The sequence below is a fragment of the Lichtheimia ornata genome (genome assembly GCF_029851405.1).
Source record: "Lichtheimia ornata isolate CBS 291.66 chromosome Unknown scaffold00024, whole genome shotgun sequence".
In the NCBI taxonomy this organism is placed as follows: domain Eukaryota; kingdom Fungi; phylum Mucoromycota; class Mucoromycetes; order Mucorales; family Lichtheimiaceae; genus Lichtheimia; species Lichtheimia ornata.
In genome coordinates this window covers 426,260-448,147 of record NW_026695344.1, presented here as the reverse complement: position 1 = coordinate 448,147, position 21,888 = coordinate 426,260, and the positions used below count along the sequence as shown (strand labels likewise).

At 43.8% G+C, this 21,888-nt stretch overlaps 8 protein-coding genes across 8 annotated transcripts; 3 read left to right on the top strand and 5 right to left on the bottom strand.

Moving 5' to 3' along the window:
• Positions 1-1,364: 1,364 nt before the first annotated feature.
• Positions 1,365-1,776, bottom strand: O0I10_005898 (uncharacterized protein; the record flags this gene model as incomplete). Its single annotated transcript, XM_058485935.1, has 2 exons — positions 1,365-1,519; positions 1,584-1,776. 2 exons carry the CDS (start codon positions 1,774-1,776, stop codon positions 1,365-1,367), a joined length of 348 nt encoding a protein of 115 aa, XP_058343458.1.
• Positions 1,777-4,122: 2,346 nt separating this feature from the next.
• Positions 4,123-7,276, bottom strand: O0I10_005897 (plasma-membrane proton-efflux P-type ATPase; the record flags this gene model as incomplete). The annotated part of the gene is made up of 4 exons (XM_058485934.1): positions 4,123-6,055; positions 6,188-6,549; positions 6,628-7,057; positions 7,128-7,276. 4 exons carry the CDS (start codon positions 7,274-7,276, stop codon positions 4,123-4,125), a joined length of 2,874 nt encoding a protein of 957 aa, XP_058343457.1.
• Positions 7,277-8,516: 1,240 nt separating this feature from the next.
• O0I10_005896 (uncharacterized protein) lies at positions 8,517-10,171 on the top strand (the record flags this gene model as incomplete). Its single annotated transcript, XM_058485933.1, has 9 exons — positions 8,517-8,552; positions 8,611-8,664; positions 8,724-8,818; positions 8,893-9,193; positions 9,313-9,436; positions 9,536-9,578; positions 9,636-9,707; positions 9,790-9,799; positions 9,899-10,171. The coding sequence occupies 9 exons, from the start codon at positions 8,517-8,519 to the stop codon at positions 10,169-10,171; spliced, it is 1,008 nt and encodes a 335-aa protein (XP_058343456.1).
• A 2,106-nt stretch (positions 10,172-12,277) lies between these two features.
• On the top strand, positions 12,278-13,857 carry O0I10_005895 (uncharacterized protein; the record flags this gene model as incomplete). Its single annotated transcript, XM_058485932.1, has 7 exons — positions 12,278-12,469; positions 12,526-12,588; positions 12,643-12,709; positions 12,767-12,815; positions 12,884-12,924; positions 12,993-13,289; positions 13,361-13,857. The coding sequence occupies 7 exons, from the start codon at positions 12,278-12,280 to the stop codon at positions 13,855-13,857; spliced, it is 1,206 nt and encodes a 401-aa protein (XP_058343455.1).
• A 78-nt stretch (positions 13,858-13,935) lies between these two features.
• Positions 13,936-15,427, bottom strand: O0I10_005894 (uncharacterized protein; the record flags this gene model as incomplete). The annotated part of the gene is made up of 6 exons (XM_058485931.1): positions 13,936-14,033; positions 14,088-14,440; positions 14,499-14,614; positions 14,672-14,975; positions 15,041-15,248; positions 15,328-15,427. The coding sequence occupies 6 exons, from the start codon at positions 15,425-15,427 to the stop codon at positions 13,936-13,938; spliced, it is 1,179 nt and encodes a 392-aa protein (XP_058343454.1).
• A 1,781-nt stretch (positions 15,428-17,208) lies between these two features.
• O0I10_005893 (uncharacterized protein) lies at positions 17,209-19,242 on the top strand (the record flags this gene model as incomplete). The annotated part of the gene is made up of 8 exons (XM_058485930.1): positions 17,209-17,467; positions 17,533-17,616; positions 17,683-17,776; positions 17,833-18,140; positions 18,194-18,473; positions 18,524-18,799; positions 18,874-18,969; positions 19,023-19,242. 8 exons carry the CDS (start codon positions 17,209-17,211, stop codon positions 19,240-19,242), a joined length of 1,617 nt encoding a protein of 538 aa, XP_058343453.1.
• Positions 19,243-19,467: 225 nt separating this feature from the next.
• O0I10_005892 (uncharacterized protein) lies at positions 19,468-20,321 on the bottom strand (the record flags this gene model as incomplete). The annotated part of the gene is made up of 5 exons (XM_058485929.1): positions 19,468-19,578; positions 19,637-19,761; positions 19,821-20,005; positions 20,063-20,151; positions 20,205-20,321. The coding sequence occupies 5 exons, from the start codon at positions 20,319-20,321 to the stop codon at positions 19,468-19,470; spliced, it is 627 nt and encodes a 208-aa protein (XP_058343452.1).
• A 568-nt stretch (positions 20,322-20,889) lies between these two features.
• On the bottom strand, positions 20,890-21,783 carry O0I10_005891 (ribosomal protein L15; the record flags this gene model as incomplete). The annotated part of the gene is made up of 4 exons (XM_058485928.1): positions 20,890-21,045; positions 21,164-21,317; positions 21,385-21,548; positions 21,664-21,783. 4 exons carry the CDS (start codon positions 21,781-21,783, stop codon positions 20,890-20,892), a joined length of 594 nt encoding a protein of 197 aa, XP_058343451.1.
• Positions 21,784-21,888: the final 105 nt, after the last annotated feature.

Sequence of the window (21,888 nt, the reverse complement as noted above, 5' to 3'; positions counted from 1 at the left end):
CAGACATTCATTTCCATGATTGGATTATGTTGATCCGAGTTGATTTGGCTGAGCTACGCTCATACAAGGTTACTTCAGTTGAGCAACATAGAGCATGGTTAGATGTGTGGATTGATGTAATCCCTCTTTGGCCGTATCTCGGTCAAATCAACTCGGATCAACATAATCCAATCATGGAAATGAATGTCTGAAGCAGGAGCACCGTTCCACTGTCATAGAATGGGCAACATTGCCGATTGTGAGGAAATGGCTGTTAGCTCGCAATGTATGGGATATTGTCAATAGTATACAGTATCATCCTTCCATCCTTCCAGTCATGCAAAGTAGCTGAGCTACACAAAGAGGTCCTTCTGCATCTTTTGCTCTGCCAGGGTCCAGCGACTTGACATTGAACGAAGACCACTTCTCATATAGCATCACGCTTACAAACATAAAGGTGCCTGTATCTCCAAACTTAACAATGAAGCGTGGGGTCTTTAATAGAACCATGTTGCTCGGCGGAGTGAAAGCGATCTTGTGTCAAACTATGAAGTCCATCGTGGCCAATCCCAGATTTCGCAATGTCGCCACCAGCCAAAGTGAATCGAGTCGACCTCTTCGACGACGACGACCAAAAAAATATTTTTTGGGCTGTTTGCGACATTGATCGCGAAACTTTCACACAAGGTGCTGTTGGCCAAGCCGAGCCCATTGCTCTATTAAAAACCCTGTGTTTGATTGTGAAATCTTGAGATATGGCTGTCTTTATGTTTTCACTATGCTGTAAGCGTGATGGAGTTGCTTTTTCCTAGTGGATGGTGTCGGCTGCATTAACGGAAAGATGAAGAGCTGAGTGAAACCGCACGTGGTGGTTACACAGACACGTCCTTGACAGGTTGCTACAGTACACAAATGGATGATGATGATGATGATTGCCTTTTGTGAAGGTAGGTAAGTAATGCGTATGACAATAATGGTTCCATATCACATTTGCATGTAGGAGAAGGTCGAACTGCATAAACCAATTTGTATATGTAAAAAGATACGTATGTACATATTGAATGGGTCACTCATCCTGAAACTCAATGGAGGGATCTCTTCACTTTTTCTCTTCTCAAGCTCATCCCACTTCCCACTCCACCTTATTGTATCACAAAAGCCATATACTTCTTGCATGACCGATAACCGGTCCACCTTTATTATTCCATCTTCGAACCAATAGTATGTAATCCACAAGCTAGCAAAGTCCAAGCGTGTAATAAATAAACAATACTTTATTTCATCTAGCTATCTTGCTACATTGCCACCACCACCATCGTCGTAGTCGTCGTCCGTCATCATTCCTACTCGTACTCGTACTCGTCACCAGTCGTCAATCTCATCCGTCACACCAACATCCAAAAATACACAAGTTGAAGAGAATGGGATCTTGCAGGCTTCCTTTTGAATCTCGTTGTCGTCATCATTGTCATTGTTGTGAATGTCGTTATCATCGTAATCGTCATTGTTGTGAATGTGGTAATCATCGTAATCGTCGTCTCTATAAATAAGAAAGCAAGCAAGTTAGACCATATGATACCGGGAATGATGTCGATTTGATATACCGATAGGCGATCCTCTCCAAGGAAGAAAGCAAATCAGAAGGAATTCACAAACCAAATCACCACCATACGAGCAACGTCGAGCGATCCCTTGTTCTTGAGAAAGCACTGCACGAATCACGCAAGGCCAGTTCGATCCATGGCAAGGAAGGACATCACTTTCGTAGAGTCCAGGCTCATAGTTGTTCTCATTCATCCTCTCCAAAGAAACAATGATCCCGATCCTTCCAATCATTTTCCCACCTCATGAAAAGAAATCCTCAAAGGAAAGAACGAGCCTATCACTAGAAGAGCATGTTGGTTCAACACATTCACAAGCTGTTGCAAATCCCTTTTTACCTCAATATGGTGACCATGCTCTTCCAAAAACCCATCGTCATCGACCCATCAACTCAAACGCAGGCCTATAGAGCCCTGGACGCGTTCCAAGAAGCGTTTCCAGCACACTTGGCTAGTGCAGAGCGACGCAGCGGCCACTTGATACATGTTTGGACTTGAACCCAAAGAGATGATGATGATGCCCCAAGTTGCATTGCCTGACCAAAGAAACCTATTCAATTCATTATTAGCACACATATACAATAAACGCCCGTTTTCATTGTTTGTTTCATTGCACTTGCCTTCTCCATATACATGAAAGCCCCGTTGTTGTTGGTTACAGGAAACCGAAAAACATGGTGTAGTGTAGTTGAGCCGAGTCAAACCAAATGAGCCACCGTGTGGATATTGATCATGCCATCTATACAAGCTAAAAGTCAATGGAAGAAGTCCTGCTGCTACATTATTGGGTTTTGAATGTACCTGATGCACCAAGCGTAGAAGGGTATAACAACGAAACACAGCGACCCTGCATATCCGACAAGGCACATGTATTAAAAGCATATGCATTTGACGCCATCATGACTGCTTGAATTTGCTCTATCGTTGAGTCGATGGCTTCAAAGGAGTATTAGTATCATTCAAACACCATATTGATAAGCGGATTGAAGTTACCTTTTAAGCCAAAGATGCTGTTCACACAAGAGTCCACCCTATCGAATGCGTGTTTCAGGTGGGGGCCAATCGAACGAGATGATGTGTTGGATATCCTTGTACTCCTTGCAAAGCGTGTACGTTGATGATAACATCTCCATGATCCACTTGAGCCTGCCCATTACTCTCCACATGCCTGGATAGAATAAGGAAACACGAACGCCATATCCTTCTTCTGGTTGATCATGGAAGGAAGAGGATGCTTGTGTACGAAAGAAGATGCTGATCAAGAAGGGATGGTCTTTTGGTGCAATACAATGTTGGATGATGTAGTTGACGACTTGTCCGTTGCTGTGTGCGTAGTCGTGTCATTGTTGGATGATACCAGGACGCCTCGTGTATGTAATAATGAAATCATAAAACAAAGAAAGCTGAAGGATGATGAATAAAGAGCTAACGTTGTATACCCATCCCATTACCTTTGAGCAACCCCATTCATGCCTTCGTACATGATCATGGACCATTGGATGAATCACTCCTCATCCTCTGCTTGCATACCAAAGCGTGAACCTCCTCCACTGCCATCATGGTTGCTGGTTGTCGATACCATCCACAAGTCGTTGGTAGCTGTACAAGGATCAATCTGCACACCATGTTTCTTCTTGTCGATAAGGCTCAAGACCACCACTGCAACGCTCTCGCGGCGTGTCATTTGACGTGGGTAAAGGCCGTGGTGTTTGCTCCTATTGGGTTCCTCCAATGTCAGTTTGCAATGGTGCCTTCATGTACGCCTCATTCCATACCTTTCTTATTCTTTTATCCTTCACGGCATTGAGTATCCACGGTCGTTGTCAATGATGAGGAACTTGAATTGGGTATGTCGATTGGTCATTCGTGTCAAAAGTAAAAGAAGGAAAGAAGAGCGTTGCTTGAAAAGAGCTCTCTTGCATGATCCCTATCTGTTTCACAAACAACGAGAGGTACTCCTCATCCCCACCCCATTCCAACATTACCAGCTACCATCAACGTAGCCCAGGAACATGTATCAAATAAAGTATCATTTACCATCGAGCAATCTTTGTGTCATTTCAAGTGGCTGTAATGCATGTACTACCACAACCTACTTTGCCAGCCATATCCTTGCCCAAATGATGGCATGCATACCGCAACTTCCCACTTTTCCAGCTTTGGACCAGCTGCTGCAAAATATGATCGACCGACGTTGTTGTACAGGTTGTGTTTGTGGATCAAGCCAATAACTTTAACGCTGCATGTTGTATTCAACATTCAAACAAACATGCATGCATGATACGATCGTCGTCAAAGTTAAGCAACATAATGAAGACCCTGCATGATCGCTAATAGTAAACAAAGACAACAAGAAGATGATTGATGATGAATTAAATCTATTGATTGTTTTTCAAAGAAGCATGTACAGATACAAGAAAATGTGGAGTAAAGGGAGGATATCACAAAAAGTCTAAAAGTGTATTGTAATAATCCATCCAAAAAGTTTACAATTAAAAGACAAGAGTTTTATGTAGGTAAATAACATAGGGAATGCGAACGCTTAGGAGCTGTTCAAGACCTGAGCGGCTTGGTTGGTCTGAGCAGAAGAGAAACGACGCATCTCCTTTTGGTCCATGCTCATCTTCTTGTTCATGTTCAAGAGACGAGAACCAAAGTTGCGAGGACGCTCGAGAGACTTGAGCGACTTGGTGCGGTTGGCATAGTAACGACCAGAGCCAGAGCCAGAGACAGCGGAAGCACGACGAGAGGAGGTACCAGCCATAGGGGTCTTGTTTTCCTTGAGGGTGTTCTTGGGAGTGAAGAAGTATTGCATAGCGAACTTACAGAAGTCCATAGGAAGGAACCAGATGAAGTTCCAGATCCAGACAATACCGGCCCAATCCCAACCACAGCCACGCATGTAAGTGAAGCCCCAGTTGGCATACACAGCAATGAAAGTGGCGACCAATTGAGCAATGACGAAAGCACACATCAAGTAAACGGAAGGACGCTCCATGAAGAACCAGCTGCGGGAACGAGTGATGAAAATCAAAGCTTGAGACATGATGGAAACTTGAAGGTAAATGATCGAGTGGTAAATGTGGTCATTGACATCAGCAGGAAGCTCAACACCGAACTTGTCGTTGAAGAAAGTGGTGTGGAAAGCAACCTTGGCAAAAGCAAGAGTAGAGGCAGCTTGGTACAAGCCGTAGACAATGGCGTACATGAAAATTTCCTTAAGGTTCCAGGCATCAGGATAAGGAGAAGGCTTGACACGATCGGTGGAAATGGTCATAATGGTACCATCGTTGAGCACGGCAATGATAAGAACAGGGAAAGGAGGGAAGTCATGTTGGAAGGCAAAGCAAAGAATAGCGAAACCAATGACAACACGAATGGTGATAGAGCATGCATAGATGGCATAGTTGCGCATACGTTGGAAAATTTGACGAGAACCAATAATAGCTTCAACAATGACGGAAAGACCAGGCTCAGTCAACACAATATCGGCAGCAGAACGAGCAGCATCGGAAGCATCAGCAACAGCGACACCAACGTTGGCCTTGGAAAGAGCAGGGGCATCGTTAACACCATCACCAGTCATGGCAGTCATGTGACCAAGGTTTTGAAGGCGTTCGACAATCTCGTACTTGTGTTCAGGGTACACACCAGCAAAACCATCAGCTTGGAGAACCATGTCGTCAATGCTAGTGTAACCAGAGCCAGGGGGAGGGCCATCCTTAAGAGTCTTGGACAAGAACATGTTGTCACCCATACCAAGACGACGACCAGTTTCCTTGCCAATAGCGAGTTGATCACCAGTGATCATCTTAACTTGGACACCAAGAGCAATAGAGCGATCAATGGTTTCCTTGGTATCAGAGCGAGGAGGATCATAGATGGGAAGCAAACCAATGAGACGCATGCCCTTGCCTTCACCTTCAACTTCACCAGAGGGAACTTCATCAACAGCAACAGCCAAAGCACGAAGACCACGACGAGCAAATTCATCGACATCATCGTTAAGAGCCTTGATTTGCTCCTCGGTCTTGTCACGAGTGCAAAGATCCAAAATGGTGTGGGACATACCCTTGGTGACACGGCGAACAGAGCCATCTTCCTTGACACGGTAGGTGATTTCAGTACGCTTGATGACGGGGTTGAAGGGCTTGAATTCAAGTTCCTCAATGCCTTCACGAGCGAGCTTGGGATCAGGCAAAGAGTTGACGATACAGAAATCAATGGCATCTTGGTTTTCGGTACGGCAAGCAAAAGCAGAGAGTTGAATAACCTCATCACCATTGAATTCGGCATAGGTCTTGATGGTAGGCTTGTCAACGATAAGCTTGTTCAAGGTCAAAGTACCGGTCTTATCAGAGCAAAGGATGGTAACGGCAGCCATTTCTTCAATGGCAGTGATACGTGTGACAATAGCCTTGTGCTCAGCCAATTGCTTAGCACCAATAGCCAACGTGACGGACAACACAGTAGGCCTAAAGAGTGGAGCACAAAAAATTAGCGCACAAGCTCAAACAACCCGCCCGACACCGACAGCCACTTGTGAGAAAAATTTTCCCACAGCGACAACGATGACGACAGAGCACAAAAAAGCACACTATACTTACATGGCAATGGGGATACCACCAATGAGCAAGACAAGCAAGTTATCAATACCACGACGATAGTTGTAACGGAAAGCGGCATACATAACCAAGATCTCAATGACAACAAAGAGACCAATGGTGCAAAGACAAAAGTTACCGATCTTGGTCAAAATGGTTTGCAAGTGACCAACATCATCACCAGCTTCGCCAACAAGCTTAGCAGCACGACCAAAGAAGGTGTTGAGACCAGTACCAGTGACGATGGCTTCAGCTTCACCTTGCTTGACAGTGGAACCAGAGAAGATTTCATCACCTGATTCCTTGCCAACAGGCAAAGATTCACCAGTAAGAGCAGCTTGATCAATGGACACCTGACCATGAGCCTAAAAAGATAATGATGCAATACAACATATGATTAGAGTTATTGTTGGATTGGGGAAACACAATATTGTGGCACTTACGGCAAGAAGACGACCATCGGCAGGAACAACATCACCAAGCTTGATAGCAATAACATCACCGGGAACAAGTTCAGCGGCTTCCATGGTGTGCCATTCGCCGTTACGCTTGACCTTACATTCGGGGGCAAGAGATTCCATAAGAGCCTTGACGGCATTACCAGCTTGACGTTCTTCGTAGAAACCAATCAAAGAGTTGGCGAGCAACAAAAGGACGATACCAATGAAATCAGGATAATCCGGGGGCTTGCCTTCACCGTTAGCAACGGCAATAGACACAATAGCAGCAGCCTCCATAACCCATGACAATGGGTTCCACATGAAGCTCAAGAACTGCAAGAAGGCATTGGTTTCCTTCTCGACAAGCTTGTTGGGACCAAACTTCTCAATACGACGTGCAGCTTCATCAGAGGTCAAACCTTCCTTGGTAGTTCTATAAAGATAATAGATCAATAATGAGTATCACTTTTTGGATGTTGTTGTGTGAGAATTCGATGACATACTGCAAAAGGCTGGTGACATCTTCGAGCTCCATAGTCGAAAGATCATATTTGTCCTTGTCGTAAAGCTCCTCGACAGTAAGCGAGGTAATGTTACCGTCGATCTGTTGTTGCTTGGTGGCGGTTTCGGGCTGTTCGATTTTCTCAGCCATGGCTCACAAAAAGCGGGAAATGAGAGGGGTGAAGCAAAGGTGGATTTGCCGGAGGGACAATGGGGTGCAACGAATGCGAAAAAAGTAAAGGGATGAAGGAAAAAGAAAAAGTCTATGAAGAAAACAACCTCAACAGGAAGATGAAAAAACAAAAATGAGAAAAGAAAAAGTACCTTCCCAATCGTGCGATATTTATAATAGGCTTACCCGACTGTAGGAGATTCGAAGTAAAACGAATAACTCAGCAAAACCAGCACGGGAAGAAGATGGGGGTCCTAAGGTGTGCAATCGGATGCCTCTTTAGAATACAAAAGTGGTAAGCCCTACTTCCACATTACAAAAAATGTTGAGTCGCCGATGCAACACGTACCAATAAGGAATGATGTGCTCGAGTCACTCTCCAATGGTCTTCCCCAAGTGATGTTTCGTGTATGCCCGCACTTTGCCGCAACCTAAGTCACCTTTCCCGTTCAACAAAACCCCCCATCATTGCCCCTGCTCTTTGAGTACAGTAGCGTGTATGTTATACCCAGTACCACCTATACTAGGTATAACGCATTTCACCAACATGATCATTTATGAATTAAGGTTGTAGTTTTATTTGACAGTGGATGTAAGGATGGCTGATTGGGATAATTGGGTGTGGTTTGGTTTCTGATTGATATCATCATATGTCTTGATCCGATCCAACGAAGCAATTGTTTGATTCAAAGACGAATCATGACGAGACATTCTTGGAAAACGTAAAACATTCAAGCCGATATTGGGTGGATTATTCTTTTTGGTTCGATTGATAATAGTTGATGGCGAAATCAATATACACACATGGATCCATAGACTCGCCCAGCACCGAGATCGACTTGTTTGTAGGATTAATCGGGATAGTTGACCATAAGTCTGGGGGAGGGAAAAGTGGTCGGGTAGCGTCATCGGGCGGGGTGCTGGTCAAAAAAGCCGCTCGGATGTGAGGCAAAAAGTGTGAGAAAAAGATTTCCCAGGTGACGTAAAAAGAGGGTGATCTCGACATGTTGAGCCAATGGTCTTGTTTAACACAAGGGAAAAGGATTGACCTCTCCAGTGTAGAAAAAAATTGGTGCCCCTCCGTCTCCACGTGGCATTCAGCGGTGTCAATGTTTGTGTCACATGGTTGCTCCCTTTCTTGGAATACTTGGTACATCATCGATAACGTATCACACGCCTACGCACACTACATCATCCCCCACCTTACCCCCAATCAATAATGTCCGTGCTGGAAAGTGCTAGCTTCATAGCTCAAGTAAGTAAACCATCACAATCCTCATCATCATCATTCATCATCATCTCATTTTATTTAGAATAGCAAGAATGTCCGTATCCCTATCGACAATATCGACCGTGCCGCTCGATTCGTAAGTGAAAAAGTTTTCCAATCACAAGCATTCAGGCCATTGACGCGCGCATGGATCAGACATTGGACAACATGAGAGCCAAGGAGTACAGCACACACACGTGGAATGAGCATGCTTTGCAACCCAAAGAGAAGAATACAAGCACTGTCGACTGGTAATACATATACGCGTTTAGTAGGAAAAGGAAAAGAGATCAGGCGACGCTGTACAACTCACCCTGCATATCAGGATTTTCCTTGTGGATGTACTCAACTTTTCATTTTGGAGCGATTTGGATGATGGATGCAAGGAAAATAGTGAACGCTACACTGTGAAGTACAAGGGGACGCCGTATACGGGTTATTGGTCATTGTGTGCAGCTATCAACCGAGCCTTGGATGATGGTATTCCCATAACAAGCCCGGCTTATTATGCCAATGCATCGGTTCAAGATCTTGCAGATGTCTTTGCATCCGAGACCAAGGAGTCGATTCCGTTATTCAAGGAGCGCGTTGCTGTGATCCATGAAGCTGGCCAAGTCTTACTTGAGGTAAATCCTTTGTCCTTGTTGTCGGAAGTGAAAGGATAAACATCAACACGCACATGCGGCTCGTGCATCGCTACATGAATGATCCATGATCGATTTGATTCATTGTGCTATCGTTTTAGAAATTCAACGGGTCCTTTGTTAACTGCATCCGGCAAGCCAACTTTTCAGCAGCTGCATTGCTACGTATCATTGTCGAGAATTTTCCATCATTCCGCGACATTCACATGTATCAAGGACGTGAAGGTGAGTGGGATAAAGGATATTGATAAGGGATTAAACGACGATCACACACATTACGGCTCTAACCGAAGATCAAATCAAATTCCATTTCCTTCAAAACAGTGTATATTCTGAAACGTGCTCAGATTCTAATTGCCGATATATGGTAAGCATCCCCCCCCACAGCTTGTAGTACCGGCTATAGGTGCTAACGTTTTTCCAGGGCGTGCTTCGATGGTCAAAGCTACGGTGAGTTCCACGACATTGATACGATCACCATGTTTGCAGACTACAGGTTAGTGTTTACCCCGCTTTCGCTTTTCTTGATAACAAGCTATATGTTATGTGCACCCTATCTTACTTGAGGTCTCTTATAGGGTTCCACAGGTAAACTAGTGGATGTGTGTGTTGGTGCCGACAAGCTGGGATGAAATCGTTTTTGGGTTTGGCTGACATAAACTTGCACTTGCATATCTACCTTACAAGGCACTTTGTTATCTTGGTGTGCTCGAATACTCTCCAGAGCTCTTGGAAAAATTAAACAAACGGCAAATGATTGCTTCGGGTTCTCAAGACGAAATTGAGATTCGGGGCAATTCTATATGGGCAGTCGAGCTCATGATACGTCGTATCAAGGAAATTGCTCCGGATCAACCCATTAACGCCATCCTGGTCGATTTCTACATTTGGGACACTGCAAAGGAAATACAAGAGCAAATGGATATTCCCATACATCGCACACGTAGCATTTACTATTAGGATACATATAAACTTTTTACAGCACGAGCAAACTTGTTGTATATTGTGTTTGGGGCTCGTGTGGGATTGCATAACTTGGAATGCGTGTGTCTTTGTGTTCTCTCATTAACGAAGGAGTCGGGTTTATCCGCGACGCCCGAATCAGAAAAAGGCCTCAAATGTGATCCAATACGCTGATCAGATATCTGAGAAAATCGCGCATTTCTTTTAGATAATCTTCCGACAATCCACATTGAGGCATCGTGAATAGATCTTTTCTACGCTCTTCTAAAGGCTTTGTATACACCCAAAAGCAGCCCTATTGCTGAGCATGGGACATGTGAGCGATAATTACTATCATCTGCATATCAAGTAGTCGATCTCGGGGAAAAGTTTGTGTGATGGGTTTGATTTGTATTTCGATTAGAGTGAGTGCAACCAAACGGATCAAGCCAGGGGGTAGCAAACACAAACAATCTTTTTTCATTTCCCCGCCTAGCCCAACACAACTCCACAGGATAAACCATTCTTCAACGTCATCGGTGAAAAAATCATAAACTTGGTCCTGGTGGTATACCAAAATTCATCTGGGATCATCTAAAACCTGCATATGCTTTACGTTTACCGACTTGCTGCTATTGGTATACTTTTTGTCAAGTAAATCCACACTTGAGCGGAAAACATTTCATCATTTGTTTCACTGCCCTGTTTTAGCTAGCATCTAACCTATGAGAGAGGCACACCTTGTTATGTAAAATGAGACACACCCTAGCATAGACCTATTGAATAATAATAAACGTTGCTGGTTTGTATCAGAGCAGCTGCTGCTCACTCACACTCCCCCCGATTGCATCATCGAGAAGGATTCAAAGTAATACTGCATACATTTTTGTGCAATGCATACATTCAGGGAGAGAGCAAATTATAGGGAATAGCATGAAATTGTATACACAGCGTAGTAGTATGCATATGCAACCGCTGCACACAATCGTAGCACATATACGCAACCCACACGTGCATTGCAAGATATGATTTGCGATGCTGCAACGTAAATGACACTCAGCTAAAGCTTAACTTGAGAGAAAAGGGGGCGAGAAACTGGCCACTTTATTCGGGGACATACGTAAAGAAACATCACGAGAGATGATTTAAGAATGTGGCTGGACAAATCAATTTTCTCAATCGATATCAAAGTAATGATCCATCGTCTTCCAATAGCAATCCTCATTGCAGTGATAGAGACGCCCGCCGTCGTCATAGCGACGATGTCGCCGATGTTCGATCTCGTCACGATAGCAACGCCTGAAGCATTCATCATGCCACGCTATCGCTGCTTGATTGAAGTAAACCAGGAACACCGCGAATGCGAATAACTTGGGACTGAACAACATTGGGTAGAGTTTTGAATGTATGTATGGTTGTGGATCATCATCTCATTTTATATACATGGGTGTATTCTTTGATGAAGGTGATAGACGAGGTGGTGGTGGTGATAAACAAAGATGATGATAAAGTAGCAAAGGGTAGTAGTGTTGATAAACGAGAGGATGACGCGTCGTACGATCAAGTGATGCAACCATTTGAAGCGTATATGGAAAGCCGTTGAACCGATCCAACTGAGCTTTTGACAAAGCTGCGATCTCGAAACGTATTCCTGGTGGGGTGTCGCAGTTATCGAAGTAGGTCGACTCGACCGACATCGTGTGAAGATAACACATCCTTGTTTGGGTGGCAAGTGCAACCTTGTTCATGATCTTGCTGCGGTGAGAAGATGTTTGACCTGTCGCAGTAGATTGCTTTTCACTCATAGCTTTGCTATTCATTGTTGTTTCATTGTTGTTAGCCTATCTCATTGTAATGCAATCATCACCCAGCATGATAATATGACCCTTACCTGCATAATGATAACAAGCTTCTTCACTATATCCATCCCAATACCTCGCATCCTTGTTCAAGCTGATGGTGGTTCCTTGTTGACATCTTGTGTTCCAAACGCGAAAAGGGGAAAGACGCTACCGCAGCAGAACCAGGTACGTGTTTTTCTCTTAAAAGCGAGCACTTGGCTACTTACCGCCGTTGGATCAACCGTATTCATCTTCTTCCACTTACAAAGGACTATCTATCATCATGGGCAAGGCCGACCTCGAAACTCTCAAGCAGCAAAAGAAAGCCAAAAAGCTTGCTCAAAAGGAAGTATCCAAAGGCAACGCACAGCAGCAGCTTCCTCCATCACCATTGCAGCGATCGTTCAAGACCATACCGAATCCACGTCCACTTGCAAAAGGTCGATTGGGATCGTTCACTGTCATGACGTTCAACGTAAGTATTCCATGCTCTGGGAGGGGGATCGTCGCGTTCATATGAACCTGTTGTAGATCTTGGGGCAATGTTTGGTGAAACGAGAGCTGTTCCCTGATTCGGGTGAGATGTTGAAGTGGGTGAGTATTGTCTTGACGATTGGGCTTGGGTAGCATGGTGCTAACATGTTGTAGAAAACGCGCCGTAATATGATTGCTGCCGAGATATCCATGTATAAGCCAGACGTGATGTGTCTTCAAGGTAAGAAAGAGGCGGCATTAGGATTGATGTCCTTTTTTGCTGACATAGATGATATAGAGGTGGATCAATACGATACATTCTACAAGCCGCTTTTGGAGAAACTTGGGTATGGTAACGATGCATTGGAGATGGTTGGTTTGTCGGTACTAATGGATTGATTACCCATTCATCTAGTTACAAGGCTGAACATTTCACTCATCCCAAAAAGAAGCATGGTAAGATGGATTGGATTGGATAAGGAAGATGTTGTATATTCACTCAAGGGCATGATGATGGCTATTAGGCTGCTTGATTGGATACAATGCAACTTTATTTGAGATGGTCAATTATACAACAGTGGATTATGATTCAGACAAGCTATGCCCACCCACTTGGATTACTGGGAATATTGCTCAAATCATGGCGCTTAAGCATTTGGAACATCCTGGATTTGGTATTGTCCTTGGCAACACTCACATGTATTGGCGACCCAATGCTACTTATGAGCGTTTACGACAAACGGCCATCTATACTGAGCGGCTCATGGAGTTCAAAAATACCTTGGATTCGAGCACAGAATGGGTCCCAATTGTCATTGGTGGTAAGTTGGATGGCTTTTACTGGAATCATGCTCTCGTACTCATCACCACCCATTGTAATACCACAAAAAAGATTTCAACACCGGACCTACCGATCCTGGTCATGCTGCAGTGACGAGCACTGAGCTTCCACAGAAAGAGGAAAAAGAATTGGAGGAATCAAGATTGAACCCTGGCTCTTTTATGGAACAAGAAGAAGAATCACCCAATGTTACTGGGCAAGAACAAGGGGAAGAGGCGCCCATTGAACCCACCAAGACAATGCCGACATGTGACCTCGTACAAGTGTTGAAGAAATATACACCAAGATGGCAGAGCATCTACAGCTGTTATGGAGAATTGGATAGTGCAATGTCATATTCGGCAAGTGGTGAACCAAAGTTTACCAATTATACTGTTGCCTACAAGGGTACTTTGGATTATATCCTCGTTCGTGATCAAGAAGATACCGTTTCAGCAACCGAGATATTGATGCTTCCCCCAGAGGAAAGTGTGATGCCATCCCTTCCAAATAGAAACTTTGGCAGTGATCACATGTGCTTAATAGCCAAATTCGATTTTACAGCTTAGATCTCAAATAGAACATCTCTTTAATTTTCGCTGCTGTATGCTCTATACGTCTATGATAAGGGAATGATGGAATTGGAATCAATGGGAATCTGATGATGAAAGGCCAACAAATTCTTGGATATCTCCTGTGAGTGATTTGAACAATCGATCCTCGCCAAACTTGTTTGGCATCAACGCTATTCAATGGCATTAGTTTTGCAATGATGAGGATAACTTGTGTTTTTCCTTACCTGTTACGCATTGAGCATGCTTCAAACGTTTATGCAAACGAATGCGGATGTCCACCTGTTCACGCCGTTCGGGCGATAATACTTGTCCAAACATGTTGTACATGTCGACAGATTGCTCACGAGGCACAGTTGTATCAGCATCGCCATGAATAAATAAGATCTTTGGTAGAGATTCGAGAAGTGTGGATGACGTTGCAAAAAGCTCTTCATGTTCCTGGACTAGGTCATATGGCGAATTCTCTGCATATCCTTCAACGGATGACCCCATTGCACGTGACATGGCCGATAATTTGTCGACACCTCGCTTAGTCTCGAATGCCAAATGACGCTCAATTGAATAAACACCAGCGAGCCTTTCCCAAGAAAACAATTCAGTGCCACACATTTACATGAGAAGGTGATGATACTTACAAGATGACACCTTGCACAACAGGCAGCGTACGTCTATCAGAATCCTCCTTTTGAACTTTGCTGATAAGATCGGATAAAATCGTCTGTGTAATGAGATGTGCACCAGCGCTGTGGCCCTGAAATTGTTGCTTTAGTATCAATTTCCCGTTTCCAATGTCGAGTCGAATCCTTACCATCACAAAGATATTGTCACGATCGCCATTGAATTCTTCAGCATGATCATATGCCCACTGGATACTGGATCGTACATCCTCATACATGGAAGCCACCTTGACGAGAGGGTATTTACGATAATCAGGAACCACCACAGCACATCCAAGTTCTCGCAAAGTATTTGCCAAAGGTGTATAGATGAATTTGGAGCCTGATGACCATGAACCACCGTATATAAAGACAATGATAGGTGCACGCTCGCGACTGGGACGATACGTATCAAGCTTGCATGAAGGATGGGCTTTCGAGTATTGGATGTCTCGCCTATAAACAAAGCGATTGTTACTAAATGAGACTCTTGTAACCCCCACCTTGCTACTACTACTTACTTGATCAACTGAGGAAAATCCTTACGCACGAGCCATCTCCAGTGCAAGTAGGTAACAATCAAGGGCAAATCAGTTATCCAACCCACCAGCAGCTGCACAAAAGCGACGTTGGCCTTGTAGACCCGTGATGGATTAAGAGGAAGGTTGAACTTTGCATCCGTTTGTGCCATACGCAAATAGAGCATCCATGCGATACAGTATGCAGCACCTAAGAAGAGAGAAAGGCTCATGGTCAGTAAACTCTCGATTCAGCACGATCCATAATAAACAAGAGCAGCCATGCGTACCGATTGAGAATAAAAAGAACGGCAACGAGATCACAATGAGCACTGCTGCCAATGGCAATCCAAAGAGCGATGCCCACACGTAAAGCCTTCGAGAATCCATATAGCAAGGGTATGTGCGAGTGGAAACAAGTAGAAGGTGCAGTAGACATTTTGTGCGGTTTCACAAATTTAACTGCAGGCTGAGGGTGCTGCTGAGAGATTTTGACTACACTCATGCATCCATGTACCTCCCACTTTTTCCGTATCCAAGCAACCTGGCAACTGACATTAGTAACATGACATTGGTGGATGCAACGATCAACTCCATGATTATCCCTCTTCCATGCAATACCATCCTTCTCGCAAGCATACATGGTCCCTGCTCACCCTATTGCTATACCATCATTTCCTTGATATCAATAGCCATGAGCCCAAAAAATAAAAACATGAATCAAAAGCTCCATTCTAGATCCCTTATCATGGAATATGAGCAATACCTTGACAATTTAACCCCACCATCCTCCGTTCTTGGGAAGATGCGTTCTTCATCGCTTATGTAATATAGAGCAATTGCCCCTAAATGAAAAACAACAACCTTCATATGACGCTTAGGTATCAGAGTCCTTGAAGTTTCTAAGGACACTAAGCTAGTTCTTTTAAGTTAAAAGAGACCGTGTACCTGAATTCTAGTCATCACACTTATGGATGACAAAAATTGCATGGGAGATGCTGAAGAAAATTGAGTGGAGGATTACGGGTCTTCCAATTTGACAAGGTTGAACATTCGATGCAATTAGTGCTCTTCGATTCCGCTACGATCACAGTTTTTTATCTCATGGTAGCTCATAAAAGTGCATATTTTAGCTGCTTGTATGTAAAGTCCAGCGAGGGGCTGCTCTTATATAATGTACATCTGGTATGGAAACAAAACTCGGTATACTTTGAAAGCGTATTGTGCATAAAAGGAGATCTTAGAGATGTTTTGTGTGAAAAGTGCAAAGTTGACATACATTCATGCATTCAATACATGCTTTGTTTCATCATTTACATATCTTTACGAATAGCAGAGCAATATCACAGTGATTGGTAGACATGGGATTCATAGCGCATCTTATAATACCTTGCCTGCTGTGGTAGTAAATCGAGCTAAGTACATGGAAAGCTATGTGCATATACACACGATCCCCTCACAACCAGTTGCATAAATCTTGTGCTACTTTAATACAAACAAGATGTTGTGGTTTTGTTGTACACATCCAAATGACCACCGGAGCACTCTGAATAAACGAGGTATGTTGGAGGGCATGTGTATTAGAAAGCATCGGTCGGCGCACACGTTGATTTACTGAAGCTATGAATCCTTAGTCTCGTAGTAGCACCTTCTACGCTTTGGTACGTAGATGTGAAAAATGGGTAATGGGTAACAATGAAACAACGTCCATGAGACACGGTGAGGGGTTCGTGCATCTTTATTATCATTAACAAAGAATGGCAATCTAATTTTAACTCCCATCTATATCAAGTACGTTATAGAAGCGGTGAATCATGATCACGCCTATCACATTACTGTCAAAAGAGAAAAGACACGGTATACCCTACATCAGCGGCTTGCAGCTTTGTTTGTTAAGGCGGATCATTACTACTAGGGCCATTCCATATAAAGGAGCAGCTGGTGGAGCACTCTTGAGGACATAGTTTTTTATTTCATTCTAGGGTATATCAAAAGGCATTCATAAAGAGAGGGGGTGGCTGTATGATAAAGTTGCATCATCAATGAACCAAAGCAATTTCCAAATAGGGCGGATCGTGATGAGTGTGGCTGGCATACAAATGCTGCTGCTATAATGCTGAACTACGACTACGACACCCTGCTGCCTTGTCTCCGGTTGCGCGACGATCCCCATGTTCAAAAAGCCATTGTCCCAGATCAAGTCCTTTAGTCCATTACGATCATCCGATCGGCGCCGGTTTCAAAACGACGCATACAATGCTTATCCCACGCTCAAAGAGAAATGCTCACAAGAAGGCGCGTCTCCCCTGATGCCCGACCCGTTGCTATCAGCCAAGTTTTCGACATCGAATAACGTGAACGGCATTGTCCATGTTGCCAACAACAAACCACTGTGGCTCAAACTCGAAGGGATTCCACCTATACCTACAGGTATATATAACAAGTATTGTATCATTGGGGCTGCATGATATTGACTTGTATGCGAATCGCTATAGTCTATACTCTATGGGAACATCCAGAAGCGCTTCCAATGTTCTATACGGTTGGTCCTGTGATCCAAAAGTTGATTGATGGCGCAGGTATATATGGATGGGATGCTCCAAGGCTATTCTTTCAAGTCATTCACATATTTTCATGCATGGTAGATTTGATGATTCCAGGTGTATTTCCCGGGCCTGATGGCACTATCCCAGCTGTTGAAAAGGGTGATCTCGTAGCAATCACTGTACGAGGTTATAGGCAAGTAATATAGCAATGGGATGGATTCTTATTGGAGACATTAACCTACATGACAGCTATCCATTGGCTGTTGGTACCATGGCTTTGGCATCAAAGGATATCAAGGTGCGATCGGGCATGAAGGGCAAAGCAATCTATTTGATCCATGTTTATCATGATGCTCTTTGGGCGATGGGCGACAAATCGGATCCACCAGAAATGAAGGCACTATCAGATGATGAATATGAGGAAGAGGATGAAGACGCACACCCACCCAAGGATGAAGCTGAAGATCTTGCTGATAATGTGGAAGCACAATTGAATGTTCAAGATACCGACGCACCTCAACAACAAGAGGATGAAAAGCCCAAGCTGTCAGCTCCTGGTATGTAGTAAATGGTTTATGATTGAATACAATGCTAATACTGCGTCTTTTAGAGGTTGATGATGTTTTGAAAGAAGCTCTTTTGCAAGCGCTATTGTTCAAGATGACACCTGAAAAGGCACAGACCCAATTGCCCATGTCAGCGTCAGCATTATACACGTCGTATATTTTACCCTGTCGTCCAAGAGGTCGTGGCTCGGATGCTGATATCAAGCAATCAACATGGAAGAAGCTTCAAAAGTTCTTGAAGGTCATGGATAAGGCTCAAATTCTCAAGATCAAAGATCAACGAGGTGAAACGATTATGACATCTGTCAACTTTTCACATCCTAGGTAAGATGAATGAAGCAATTGACATTTTTTGATTCTCATCATTATGATAGTTTCCAAGGATTGAGCCCATACAAGACTATTGGCACTGCACCTACCACGCAGAGCGAGGGCAATAAGTCGCCATCTGCCGATAATGACAAGAAGACATCAGCATCCAAAGGACCCATCGAGATCCAGGAACTATACAAGCCCCAAGGCAAAGGCATCATTCCTCTTTTTGAAGCTACCAAACACAGCATTGATGAAGCTTATACTTCTCAAGAGGTTCGCAAGATCATCACGGAGTATATCAAAGAGAGTGAGCTGGCAAATCCAAGGAATCAGCGGTATGTTCACTTGCTTTTATTACATGTTCATTGTTCAAGATACTCATTTGTGGGGCATGTGTATGTGTAAAAAGTATGGTCCGGATCGATGCACTTTTATGTGATGCGGTGCTCAAGAAAACTGAATATCGCACGGTGGATGAGCTTACACGAGAGCAGATTATGGATCGGTAAGATTGCATTTCCAATTATGCAACATGATCATTAACCTTTCTTATCATAGTTTACTGCCACAAATGCAAGCTTGTCATGTTATAACTTTCCCTGGACAAGAGCCTGAAGTAAGGAAGGGTGAGCCAAAGCCCATTATGGTCACTCAAGAGGCTCGTATGGGTCGGAAAACGATTACCAAGGTGGTTGGCTTGGAACGATACAACATCGATGTTGCGGATATGTGTAAAGAGTTGACCAAGTTATGTGCAAGCAGTGCAACACGTAAGTGAACTACATCTTCCTACATGATGAGCATGGCCCTTATCAATCGTCTTTATTAGATAACCCCGTTCCTGGAACAAGTCCCAAACACCCAGTCCATGAAATCTTAGTACAAGGTCCCCAATTCAAACATGTCAATACACTTTTGGTCAACCGAGGTGTGCCCACTCGCATGATTGCTTTCGATGATAAAACCAAAAAGAAAGGAAAAGGAAAGAAATAAAGTGTACAATTTACTTGAGCAGCTCCTCCCTTTGTAAAACTTCTTTTTCTAATTTGATCAATACTGTTGTGCGTTGTGGAAAGCCATCGATAGGGACCGTATGAGCTGTGACCCGTGCAGGCTATGGACATGACATGTGTGTGAGCCCTTGAGCAATCCATAGATGTGAAATCACTTACAAATTGGCATCCATCCAAAACCGCTTCCACAATACCAGCTACGAATGCGTTGCAGTTGAGTTGAGATAGTTCTTTTGGCACTGAGATATAACGACTTAAGATTGGATCGTTGTCAGATATCATGTCTATAATACAACCATGTTAATACGTTATCCATGAGCATCACATCATGAATCCAACTTGCATTCATCTTCATTTTCTGTGCTCTTTTCAAGAGAATCGGCCTGTTTGCCAAAAAGTGCCTTCCATACGACGCTGTGAATAAAGTAGAGCACGCCAAGGACTCGTGTTTCTCGTTTGGCATTCTTTTCACGCCACACCAACAGCTCCAACATCCGGAGACCAACGCGATAACCGAATTCGTTTAATCTATACAATAGGACGTGTTAAAAGGCATATCTTATGCATCTATTTTTACACACTTACTTTCTCTCAAGGTCCTGGATACCGTTCACTCGTTTTTGGGTATATTGAAGCATCTCGGAAAAGAGAAATGTCTGTGCACTAAGGCTGACCTATCTAAGAGATGAATAACACAATGGCGATTGGCACGATTATGCAAGCGTACCTCGGCACCCCTGGTCTTGTTAAGGTTTCTTTCCAAAATACTCTTGGCTCGAGCCAACCGTTGCTCACTGTAAGCTGCAGATGTTGCCGATGTGGTGCGTGAAAGGTTGGTAGACATTGACAAAAGTAGTAGTAGTGAAAAGCAGGAGTAGCGCTTGAGCGGTTCCAGAAATCAAGGACCATGGATGGGATGTCACACAAGCGTATCGTCTTTCAAGTCAACTAGTCTTCAGTAGCAACAATTTCCTTAGCAACAGCATCTCAAGTGATTTGGCATGGATACCAGCTCGATAGTTGATGGTCGTCTTGCACTTCTTTCAAGCATACACACATCTCCCGTGCCTTGTCCATTATCTCAATACCAGCAATGATTGTTCGATGTTGATGAAATAGAACATGCGTCCATTATTCCTAAACCCACACGTAATACCTTGATCCCTATCTTGATGTTGAGATAACCTGCTCATTGTATCATAAAGTGCTTTCAAGCTTACTTCACGAAGACACATTTAGATTGTTTACAGCCTTTGTGAATCATCGTTGCCTATGTTTCCTTTATAGAAGAGAGGGTGATTATGCGTGTTGATGCTATCTAGGGATGACCATTCCAAAAGAATACACCATGATAATCGTAAAATCACTCTTTTATATATGTATAGCTTTTTTGATGGGAGATGTTGTACTTTCTACATGTATTTTTCAGGACGTGTGTGTGCTCGCAGAGCCAATGCGTTGTAATTGCAGGTGGTTACTTTGCCTCCAGCCTTTTCGATAGCAGCAACAGCGACCTGGGATGCTTTGGAGACTTCAATGTTGATAGGCAAACTAAACGATTCAGCACCCTAAACCAAACGTATGAGTGAGTATTCCTTTGTATGCAACACACAACAATGAAAAGGAAGCTTGCACTAGGCAACTCGATCATGCTGTGCAACGCCCCTCTCCTTTGCATAAACTTACCACACCCAAAAGCTTTACGCCATCCTCAATCTTGTGAATGCACCGTGAGTCCAAAAGATCCTTCATGGTTATAGTCTTTGAGCCATCAATTCGGCCGCTTTGAATCCAATGTTGAAGACGATCCAAGTTGAGCTCTTGATATTCCTTGCCGTGGCTATAAAGCATACGTCGTTTAGTATCATTGTCACTTGATCTATATCAACCCTATCCAAGAGACTTACATGTTGTAAAAACCTCGCTTAGGAACACGCTTGAACAAGGGCGTCTGTCCACCTTCAAAACCAGGAGTAGGCTTGCCGTTGCCTGCACGGGCCTTTTGACCCTTGTGGCCACGACCTGCAGTTTTGCCTAAACCAGATCCAGGACCACGACCCACACGCTTTCGCTATCATAGACGAAATTGTAAAGTCAATGCCGTGATTCGAGAATGTCGAGTAGTAGTAGTAGTTGTTGTTGTTGTAGTGGTGGTGGGGTGGTAGTAAAGTAAACAATGGGGTTACCTGGGAAACAGCTCCAGCATTATCGGCAAGAGCACCTAAATGGACAGGTTGCTTTGGTGCTTGTACAGTTGTGGAATAGTTGCGTACGGTGGTAGTGGCGAGACGAGCTGATCGTAGCATGTTGGTCAACATGTCAAAATGGCGGTTTGTGTATGTGGAGAGTGTTGTCGGGGAAAAAGCTTTCAAAAGGAAGGGGAAAGAAAGAAGGCAGGTTCTTTTACAGCT